The 10,863-nt window shown below is 56.5% G+C and overlaps 1 protein-coding gene across 1 annotated transcript in view; it reads right to left on the reverse strand.

Annotated features, from left to right (window-relative positions):
* Window positions 1-10,863, reverse strand: part of Myh14 (myosin heavy chain 14) — a gene marked incomplete at its 5' end in the record, with an annotated part of 62,480 nt that overhangs the window by 16,959 nt on the left and 34,658 nt on the right. The window contains 11 exons of the mRNA XM_023706678.1: window positions 560-808; window positions 1,332-1,484; window positions 1,599-1,703; window positions 2,965-3,171; window positions 3,315-3,459; window positions 4,036-4,248; window positions 6,570-6,741; window positions 7,331-7,454; window positions 8,270-8,407; window positions 9,937-10,143; window positions 10,607-10,738. Of these exons, the coding sequence (XP_023562446.1) occupies window positions 560-808; window positions 1,332-1,484; window positions 1,599-1,703; window positions 2,965-3,171; window positions 3,315-3,459; window positions 4,036-4,248; window positions 6,570-6,741; window positions 7,331-7,454; window positions 8,270-8,407; window positions 9,937-10,143; window positions 10,607-10,738 (1,845 nt within the window). The remainder of the gene's footprint in view (window positions 1-559; window positions 809-1,331; window positions 1,485-1,598; window positions 1,704-2,964; window positions 3,172-3,314; window positions 3,460-4,035; window positions 4,249-6,569; window positions 6,742-7,330; window positions 7,455-8,269; window positions 8,408-9,936; window positions 10,144-10,606; window positions 10,739-10,863) is intronic.

Below are 10,863 nucleotides of genomic sequence, written 5' to 3' on the forward strand. Positions count from 1 at the left end.
ACTGAGCCATCTCCCTGGCCCAGAAAATTTTCATAGTACCAGAGATTGAGCCAGGGTCTTCACACTGAGTTACATCGCCAACCCTTTTTATTTCTGCTTTTTTTTTTTTTTGGTACCAGTAATCACACTCAGGAGCTGTGTTGGCCAGGCAGGTGCTGTGCCGCTGGGCTGTATCCCTGGCCCCCTTTTAATCTTGAGGGAAGATTTCATTAAGCCAATGAGCTGTCGAGGCTGGGCCAAGCTCACGCTGGCCTTTCAGGTCTGCACCACCAAGCCTGGCAAGACATTCTTCTCACTATTTTTAGGTCTTTTTGAGACAGCATCCTACTATGCAGTTCAGGCTGGCCCCAGGCTGCTCTCGAGCTCAGTGATCCTTGTGCCTCAGCCTCACGAGGGCTGGGATTACGGGCACGTGCCACCATGCCCGGCGTGCGTCCTATCTTTTGGAGGCAACCACAAATTCACCGCGCTGTGAGGTCACACACTGCCAGTCCCTCCGGTGATGGGGAGGTTCGGGTTGGCTTGCCGACCTTCCCGCTGGGTAAACCGAGGCACCCACCTGGTCAAACTTGCGCTGCTTCTTCTCCAGTGTGCTCACGAGCTGCCGCTGCTGCTCCAGGTCCACGGTGACATCGTCCAACTCTTGCTGCAGGCGGCGGCGGCCCCGCTCCAGCCGCTCCACAGCCTCCGTCTTCTCCCCCAGGCGCTGGGCCAGGGTCTCGGCCTCCCTGGCAGCACGGCGCCGGGCTTCTTCCCCTGCCTCCAGCGCTCCGGCCTCCTCCTCCTGGCGCCGCCGCCACTCTGACAGCTGGAAGGACAGAGACAGTGGTGACACCAGGCCGGAGCACCTCATTCCATTTCCCACATGAGGAAACTGAGGCTTGAGAGGAAAACATTGCCCCTCAGAGCTCTTCTGCCACTAAACTGGTTTCTTCTGGGGCCCAGATTTGAATCAAACCTGAGCTTGTCTGGGGATGGGAGTTAGTCTGAATGAGTCATCAGACTACTATAGAGACAAAGGCAAAATTCTAGGAGCCATGAGAGTCCACAGGAGGACTTTAGAATGCTTTGAATATTCAGGGAGACTTCCTGTGGGAGGGGCCTTTTGAGCCGGGTCTTGAAGTATGCACAGGAGTTTGCAAGAACCAATAGACTCAGGGACTGAAGCGTACAGGCAGAGGCACACACTTTACTCACGGGTATTGGGGTGCCACAAACTGCTACAGGGAGTGGAGGGTCAGGGAAGCTATTCTAGCTGGACTGCGTGGGGAATGGGAACGGGTGGGCCAAGCCATCCCTGTGTGGCGGTCAGGGCAGATGAAGGTATGCACCTGGGCCTGGGCTGCCTGCAGCTCGCGGCCTGCACGTTCCCTGGCAGCAGCTTCCTCTTCCATCTGTTCACGCAAGCCTGCTGCTTCAGCCTCCAGCGCGCGCACCCTCGAACCCAGGGCCAGCTTCGCCCGGGTCTCCTCCTGAAGCAGCTCCTGCAGGTGGATGGGAAAGGTTAGGGTAAACTCGGGGTAAGTTTAGAATAAGGTTAAGGTAAGGTTAGGCCTTGTGGCAGGAGTGGGGGTGGGAGCAGGGGCGGGAGGGCTCACCTGGGCGTCGTGCAGTTGACCCTCAGTGCTGCTCAGCTCCTTGCCCAGCCGGATGGCTCTGGACTCGGCCTCACTCAGTGCCCCAGACACGGTCTCCAGCTCAGCCTGGGGAGAGAGGTGCGTGAAGCGCTCTATGGAGGCTCGGCCCTGCGCACAGCCTCGCATCCACCTGCCCAGAACAAGTGGACAAACAGGTCGAGTGTCCCAGCACACTCGGAAGCTGGGGGGGGGGGCTCAAATTCAGTCCCAGCCTAGGTAATTTTTGGGGGGTTCCTTTTTAAAAAATTATTCATTTATTTATTTAATTTTATTGAGAAATATGAATGAGACAGCTTCACAGCTGATTAATAGGACAGTTTCGATAATCAACACATTGTACATTGTCATCTTAGCGGTTATTCATAGTACAAGAAGCAGACAGGATATTCTGTCCAAACGCTATTAGTACAACTCTTTCTTCTCATTGAATTAAGCGAAAGTAGCTGTATATTTATCCTATTTTGTATATATAAATACAAAATGATCTTTCCTTTGTATCTCCCTTTTTTTGTTTAGTCCTGTCAGAGGTGAATGTTCTCTTGGCATCTAAATACTATAGGTGTTTGAATTCAACTAAACAATCTAACACTGTCTAGCAGTCTATAATATTAGTGGGTTATCCTCAGAAGTTATTGACTTGAGCCTTTTACAGCTCATCATATTAATATGGATTTACTTTATATACCTCGTTTTTATACTTTTATGCTGGATGGTTAAGCCCAAGATAAAGCAAGACCTATATAACAAGAAACGTAACTTCTGTATCTGATAAGGTCAGCCAAGTGCTCACAGGATTTATCCCGTAGCCATGTACTGCCCTTTGTACATCCTTTTGTCAGTGTCAGCCACGAGGATGAGTCAGAGTCATTGCTTGACCAATTTGCTCTCTGTGAAAGCCTCAGAGAATGTTTTTTCTCTACATGTTACTCTCCCTAAAGCCTAGGTAATTTAGCAATTTAGCGAGACCCTGTCTGAAAATCAAAAATGAGCTAGGGCTGCAGGTGACAGCGCGAAGGCCCTGGGTCTGTGCCTCAACATGGGGGTGAGGTGGACTTTTCTCTGAGGGGCCACAGCACAGTGCTGCAGTGTAAGGCTCGGCACGTGCATGCTCCTTCGTAATCAACCCAGGAATTGTTCCAAGGCTGGGCGTGCCCGGGTCAGAGCCTCCGTGGCCGTGGCCGTGGCCGATGCACCCCAAGCACTAGCCGGGCGGGCGAGCTCGGCCCCCCCCCCCCCATCTCTTCAGTTCCGACTCTCCTCACTGCCGCCCAGTGGGCGAGCAGGGCCCCCCCCCCCCCCCCCCCCCCCCGCCGCGGGCCCCGCGCACCTGCGCTCGCTGCAGCTTCTCGGCGGCCTCCACGCGCGCTCGCTCCCCGTCGCCAGCGCGGCCCTGCACCTCCTGCAGCTGCGACTCCAGTCGCCGCCGCTTCTGCTCGCCTTCCTGGCGCGAGGTCTGCAGGCTGCTCAGCTCCGTCCGCAGCTCGGACACCTCGGCCTCGAGCGCCAGCCGCGTCTTCTCCCAGGCGCCTTTGCCCTGGAGGGCGTGCGGGTGGGCAGGAGGTAAGGAGCCCACCCCCGTGCTGCCCAGGCCCTCGGCGCAGGCGGGACGCCACAGCCCGCCGCGGCAGCCCCCTCCTGCTGCCCGGGACAGCGCTGCCCCCAGCGGTCCCAACCCACCCGTCGGGCCTGCTCCAGCTGCTCCACCAGCTCCCCCAGCGCCTGGCCGTGCCGCTGTCTCAGCTCCTGCACGGCCACCTCGTGAAGCCTCGTCTCTTCCTCCAGTGCCTTCTTCAGCTCTGTCACCTCCTGTTCCCTCTTGGTCCTTGCATTGGGGAAGCGGGAGGGCAACCGAATTTCAGAAAATTGGACGGAGAGACCTGAGGGGAGCTGGTTTGGCTCCCTTTCTTGTTTGTTCCCAAGATGGGGACCTTACCATACTTTCTTAGAGGATCTAGAGTGTGGTACTACGGAGGACTGTGGCTTTAAGGTTGAACTTCTACTCATCCGTCCAAGCCCCATTCAAAAGCCTCTCCTCAGGAAAATTTCAGACCTTTTTCTCACAGCTTTGTTCAGGAGCCTTCGCTTACTACTCAAAACGCCATTGCTCCGCTGCATGAAAGTTCCTCCTGCTCTGGCAGGGGCCTGCCTTTGCCACAATCTGCCTCCTCTGAGGCTCTCAGGGGCGATGCCCGGGTTCCACTCATCTCTAAGCCAACCCCCCCAGGACAGGGCCCAGAGCTGGTGGCCAAGGAACTATTTTTTAATGACTAACCCTTAGTAGGGAGGCCTCCCTGGCAGCCTCCTCGGAAGGCCCCGCCCCCCCAAGACCCCGCCCCAGGCCCCGCCCCTCCGAGGCCCCGCCCACCTCCCCGCCCTGCCGGCCCTTCCACGAGCTCACCGCAGTTCCTGCTGTGCATTTGTGGAGTCCAGCGTGTCCTCCAGCTCCCCGCGCAGCGCCTCCAGCTCCTCGCCCAGGTCGCGGCGCTGCTTCTCGGCCTTGGCCCTGGCCACACGCTCCGCCTCCAGGTCCTCCTGGGCTTCGGCCAGGCCAGCCTGCACCTCCCGAAGGGACTTGAGCAGCTGGGCCCGAGCCCCGCCCTCCTCCTCTGCCCTGTGGGTGACAAGGACCGAGGAGTGGGCACATGGGCCATCAGAGAGGCCGGATGTGCATGAGCTTGGGGCCGGCCTACCCGGGCTCAGACCCCGGCTCTGCCACTGGGCACGCGACTCCACTTCTTCAGCCTCAGCTTCCCTAGCTATAGAATGGGTAGTCACAGCACGATGCCGCTGTGCTGTGATGACGCGGAGCTCCTTCTGCGCGCAGGCCCTTTACTTGTGCGGATTCTGTGAATACGCATGGCAAGTGAGGAAACTGGGCCGTGTGCCGCTCTGCCTTGGAGCTAGCTGCATATGGACTGAAACCTCCAGTAACTGCTGTCTGAGATGGAAGGTACCCCAGAGAGCACCAGCCCAACCCCAGCACTGACAGGCTGTGCTGCTTTTGCTGGGTCTTCCTGGGTACTGTCTGCTCTGAGGACAGTTCCGTTCCACATCCTCCTAGAAACTGGCCGGGACGCCTCCAGCCTGCCACTGCCTCCCTCGCGTATTTCCAGATCTACTGAAATGAGCAGAGGATGTTCTCAAGCATATTTGTCAGAATCAAGTGCATCTCCGGTCAAAAGCTTCCGTAAGTAATCCGTAAGTAATATCATCTGTCTTCCTGCTTCCCCCAAGACTTCTCACAGGGCATTAGGCTCATCATCCCAGCAACACGGAAACCTCTAGGTGTGTCTGAGCCTCTCTGACATCTACAGCTGGGATGAAGAGCGACTAGACGGGAGATCCAGTGAGGCCGAGTAGAAGATTCTTTCTCCAGAGCAGGCAGTTTCCTCTCCGATGCATTGCAGAGGTGGTCTGAGGTCTTCATTATCAGAGCCTCTGTGACTCTGCAGTCAGAACTGTGGCAGACGACACAAATCTCATCACCAGTCACTGTGCTTGACACCCAAAGCTCCCTTTCACATAGAGTCACTTGGGGTTTCCTTTCAATTTTCTCAAAAAGATTGAACGTTTTATTTGGGAAAAAAAAAAGTGAGGAAACTGAGGCACAGAGTGGGACTTGGTATGCTCTGCTAAGGGCAGCCACGGTTTCCTCCGGGGGTGACAAGAATGTTCTTGATGTGACGGAGGCGATGGCTCCTGACACCAGGCACGGGCCCAATTCCCTGAAGAGTGTGCACTCGAGCGTGGCTGAGATTTCTGTATTTTGTTTTTTCTGTATTTGTTACAGGTTATCACTGTGCAGCTCGGACTGTAGTGATCCTCCTGTTTCAGCCTCCCCAGCACTGGGATTACAGGAAAAGTGCACCACCACACCCAGTCTCGGTGGCCGGCTCAATCAGTGTGCTGGGGGCGGGGCTGGCACAGCATGTGGTGCAGGGGATTGAACCCCGTGCCTGCACTTGCCTAAGCAGGAGCTTAGTCCGCCGAGCTATCTCACTGACCATGTACTTTGTATTTTGAGACAAGGTCTCACTGTCTCCCAGGCTGGCCTGGCCCTCTTGGGGATCTCCCTGCCTCACACTCCAAAGTGTTGGGATTACAGGCATGTGCCATGGTACTGGCCCTTGAATGGTTGATTTTATGTGAATTCCACTCCAGGACCAAACAAAACCAAAGAACTCCAAAAATTAAAAAAAAAAAAAAAAGTAAATATGAAAAGCAAAAAATACACATTTATCCAGGACAAAGCCATGAACCTAGCCGGACAAGCATTTGCTTATAGTGGTCCGCATTTTACAGATGAAGAAACTGAGGCTGAAGAGGTGAAGTCACAGAGGGTGAGGTCATCTGGCCAGAAAGGGGCAGAACCAGGTCTCCAACCCTGAAGTCAAACTCAGGGGATCATGGTTGCTTTGTCTGGTTTTGTTTGAGACAGGGTCTCACTATGCAGTCAGGCTGGCCTTGAGTTCACTTTGTAGCCCAGGCTGGTCTCGAACTCACAAGGATCCTCCTGCCTCAGCCGCCTGAGTGCTGCTGAGATTACAGGTGTGCACCACCACGCACAACAGTGGTGTGTGTTCTTACTCGAGTGTGCACACACTCTGGGTTCTAGCATGTGCCCTTTTTCCACGTTTTAACATCTCCCAAATGAAACCACACCCATAACGAAAGAGCTCGTAGACTGTGAGAGAGAAAGAACTGTACACGCCAGGTGCTGCACGGGCATGCAGCAGGTGCTTAGTAGGTGTGCGTGTTCTGAGACTGACTGGGGTCCACGCTCCAGTCCTGGGATGCACAGCGGCCCCTTCTCCCTCTACCTGTGCTCCCAGCCCTGTGCCCACGGGGCCCACATGCCTCCATCCACTTCCCCACTGGACTTGGGCCTCTTGCCATCCGTGCCGCCTACAGGGCCAAGGCTGAGCACCGCACCTGACCAGGGCCGCCTGCAGCTCCTCCTCCTTGCGGCCCAGCTGGGCCCGAAGCTCCTCTGCACGCTGCTGCTGCTCCACCATCTGCTCCTGCAGCTCCGAGCTCTCCCCATCCAGCCGCCGCTTCAGCTTCTCCAACTCCTGGCGCCCCTTCTCCTCCTTCCGCAGGCGGTCTGCGGTATGTGGCCAGGGTCAGCCAGGCCTGGCTGCCTGCCCACCCTGCAGACCACCCCCTTGTCCCCCAGATCTTGTCCGATCTGCCCAACAGCTGTGCCTCCTCCCTCTGACCCTGTCCACAGCCCTGCCTGCTCCACAGCTTCCTTCTAAGTTAACATTGAGGGACACAGTGTGACTGACATGGACAGTGGCTGAGTCGGATGGGAAGGGACAGTAACCCAAGACATCATGGTGACAGAGTGGGATTGGAGAGCTAGGGGCCTTGCTGTGCTGGAGGCATCTTTCCGTTTTTTTTTTTTTAATATTTATTTTTTATTTATTACATTTATTTATTGTGTGTGTGTGTGTGTGTGTGTGTGTGTGTGGCCAGCTCAGCCCACCAGGGGGCGGGGCTGGCTGGCATGTGGTGCTGGAGGATTGAACCCCGGTCCCTGTGCTTTGCCAAACTTGTTTCAAGTAGGTGCTTTAGACCACTGAGCCATCTCTCCAGCCCTGGAGGCATCTTTCCTATCCTGTTTAGTGGACACCACCCCGGGCACCCCATGGCCCATGCAACTGCCTGGGCGCTGGGTGCTGGGCGCTCACCCTCCATGTCTGCGATGGTGGCCTCGTATTTGAGCCGCAGCTTATTCAGGCTCTTGATTTTCTCCTCCTCCTCTGCCGCCTGGGAGGAGAACTCGGCCAGGCGCTCTTCCAGCAGCCTCCGCTCCTGTGGGCACCAGGACGCAGGGCCATCAGGAGCCAGGTGGGAGTCGCTCCCCCAGCTCTTCCACCTTCCCCTTCCTCGGCTCCCAGCCCCACCCCTGGGGTCTCCCCGCACATGAACTGCAGGCCCAGCAGCCCTATTCTCTGCCATTCACTTCTGCCCATGGAGGGCCATGGCGGCTGATGGGGATCACTGTTGTGATAAACAGCACCACAACTGCCACGACCATCCTTGCCCTTCTGTGCTCCTGCGGGAGGTGGGGACCCTCGACACCACTCCGTATGGGCCATCGACTGCCAGTGACCACAGCTGCAGACCCTTTCCAGACTGAATCACAATCTGATCATCATTTTTTATCCTTTCCAGTTTTTTTTTTTTTTTTTTTTTTTTTTGAGTCAGGATCTTGCTGTGCAGTTCAGGCTGGTTTCAAACTCATGTCAATCCTTCTGCCTCAGCCTCACTGAGTGCCAGGTTCCCAGGCATGTGCCACCACATCCAACGTGTGTATATTTTTAAAAATTGATACAAGGGTTGAACCCAGGACCTTTGGACTGAGTTACACCCCTAGCCCTCTGTAAAATTATTTTGAGGTAACTACTTACTAAGTGGCAAGTTGTCCAGGCTGGGCTCAAACTTAAGATACTCCTGCCTCAGCCTCTTCTGTGAGGTAGACACCTGCCCATGCTCTGCCTATTTCCCTGTCAGCTGTTTGGTGGGTGCTTGTTGGTGTCTGGGGGATGCTCTCCCATGTGCACCCCAGTTTTTATCCATGGGGCTTCCTGTCACCCCTTCAACCCCCCAAAGCATCCAGCCCCCACCTTGCCCAGCTTGGCGTTCTGGTCCTCCAGGAGCAGCAGGTCTTCCTCGAACTTCTTCAGCTTTGCCTCCGTGGTCACCTTCTCCAGCTGTAGTTTCTGCCTCGCTCCCTCCTCGGCCTCCAGGTGGGTCTCCAGCTCCTGCGGCAGGAGGAGGAAGAAGGAGGGGGACACAGGCTTGGGGATGGGCAAGACAGGAAGGGCAGGGGAGGGGCAGACTCAGGGCCAGGGGTATGCAGGTCCACACCAGGGCCTGGGTGGGGCTGGGTATCGACCTCACCGGTCTCTCTCTGTACTCACTGGCTGCCTAGGCATTTGAGTGTCCAGTGTGTACCAGGCACTGCTCTAGACCCTGAGCCCCTGAGGTGGAGGCAAGTCCCTGTCTCAGGAGAATGACATTCTGTATGTGTCGGTGGGGTGGAGCTACTACACATAGAGGGACCAGAATGGCAATCATACGTAGAGCAGAAATTAGGGTTCAGGGTCACTTGCTGCCTTGACAGTTGATAAATGTGGGAGGCCCCAAGAGACCCAACCTCACATAAGGTCCCCAGCCATGTCCAGGCGTGGTCAGGACCTGGTGATCCCTGAGTCATGTGTCCATCCCTGCCAGACCACAGGATCACATCTTCCCACACCAACTGGTCACCTCCACCTCCTGTCCCTGCCCAGCCTGTCCCTGGGGTTCCTGCTTCCCATGCTGTGCTTGGGGGCAGCCTGGGGGAGCCCCGTGGCCTGGCGTCTGGCTACCTCGTGCTGTGTTTGTGCCTGAGGACCTGTGGTCATTTCCATAGCTTCGGGGTCACTTGTTCGGCTCTCCCCTGGATGGTTTGGTCCCTCCCTCATGGGGGGGGGGCAGGGAGGAAGCCCAAATGCCACAGAGCTCTTGAGGTGTGGCCAGTGGGATGGATGAAATGAGTTTTTTGTTTTACTTTATGTATTTAAAATTGAAGACTAGATACTCATTGGAAAACTTTGAAGTAAGTATGAATCAACTTGAAAAGGCGAATCTCTCTCTCTCTCTCTCTCTCTCTCTCTCTCTCTCTCTCTCTGCAGAACCAGGGATTGAACTCAGACCCTCGCGCTTTCCAGGGAAGCACTCATTCTACTGAGCCATCTCCCTGAAAAGGTAGATCTCTGTACGCATGGTAATGGGGTTAAACTCCGGGCCTCCAGGCTGAGCTACATCCCTGGCTCTTTATTTATCTTTTGTTTTGCGAAAGGGTCACGAAGTTATTCACACTGAGCTTAAGCTTGTGATCCTCCTGCCTCAGCTTCCCAGAGCGGTGCGATTGCTGACCAGCACCACCAAGCCGGCTGTGGATCTAGTTTCTAAACTGTAGATGTGAAATGAAAAGACAGCAACTATTTCCAAGGAAGTCCAGCATCTGAATTGAGAGGCGCGTAGGTGGGACATGCGCACTAGATTTTGAAGAGGAACCGCGGGCGGGCAGCCCAGCTGCCAGTACAGCGGCGGCGAAGCTGACCATGCCAGGGGCCAGAAGGCAGAGGCCTGTAGCCCTCCCTGGAGCCCGGAGCCACCCATTCCAGCATCTCCCATTACTTGAATCAATATATGTTCTTAAGTTAGTTAGTGGTATGTTTTGTATAAATTCATGAGCAAAGGAAACGAGCTTTGGAGCCCGGCCGGCCGGCGAGGGGCGGCGCACCTGGATGTGCAGCTGCAGCCTCTTCTTCTCGGCCTGCAGCTGGCGGCTGCACTCCTCCTCCTCCCCCATGCGGGCCTCCAGCTCGGTCACCACCAACTCCAGCTCCTGCTTACGGGTCGCCAGCCGCCCGCGCGTCTCCTCCGCCTCCGCGCACAGCTCGGCCTCGGCCCGCAACTGCTCCGCCAGACGGGTGCGTTCCTCCTCCAGCTGCGGTGGCGGGAGCGGGAGGGCAGGCTCAGCAGGCTGCGCTCCCAGGGTGGCCCTCCGTGGTCACCGGGTCCCTAGCGTCTCCGCCCTGGCTCCTCCTCCCTGTATCTAGCCCTAGAGCGGTCCAGTCTAATCCTCTCCCACCTGGACACTGTGCTCCGGAAAATCCCATCTCCCATCTCATTTAATACTCCTATGCCTGGAAATCTAACCAAGAAAATTCAGAAGAACGTCTTTACCTCTGGGATCTGCCACGCCCCCACGACCGCGCCCCCTCGTCCTGGTCCCGCCCTCATCCCTTGAGGCCGGTTTTCACAGGGGCTCCACCCTAGGGCCCACCCACAAAGTTCCTACCCATATAGGCCCCGCCCCCACACCGAGCTTCACCCGTCACAAGGCCCCGCCCCATTTAGACTGCACCCCAACAAAGACCCCACCCCCACAGGCTCCGACCACCCCGCACCTGCGCCACGCGGTCCTGCAGCTCTCCCACTTGGCGTGCGCTCTGTTGCTGCAGCTCCTGCACCTTCTGCAGCTCCTGGGCGCGCGCCTGCAGCACCTCATCCTGCCGCGTCACCTGCAGCAGCGGCTTCACCTGGAGAAGGGAGGGGATGAAGGGTGCAGCAAGCTCCCACACGCTCCTACAGCCCTGACCAAGCACAAAACTCGCTTAAAGAAAGATAAGGGAGGGGCCGGGGAGATGGCTTACTGGAACAAGCG

The sequence above is a fragment of the Octodon degus genome, unplaced genomic scaffold, assembly GCF_000260255.1.
Source record: "Octodon degus isolate 3935 unplaced genomic scaffold, OctDeg1.0 scaffold00268, whole genome shotgun sequence".
In the NCBI taxonomy this organism is placed as follows: domain Eukaryota; kingdom Metazoa; phylum Chordata; class Mammalia; order Rodentia; family Octodontidae; genus Octodon; species Octodon degus.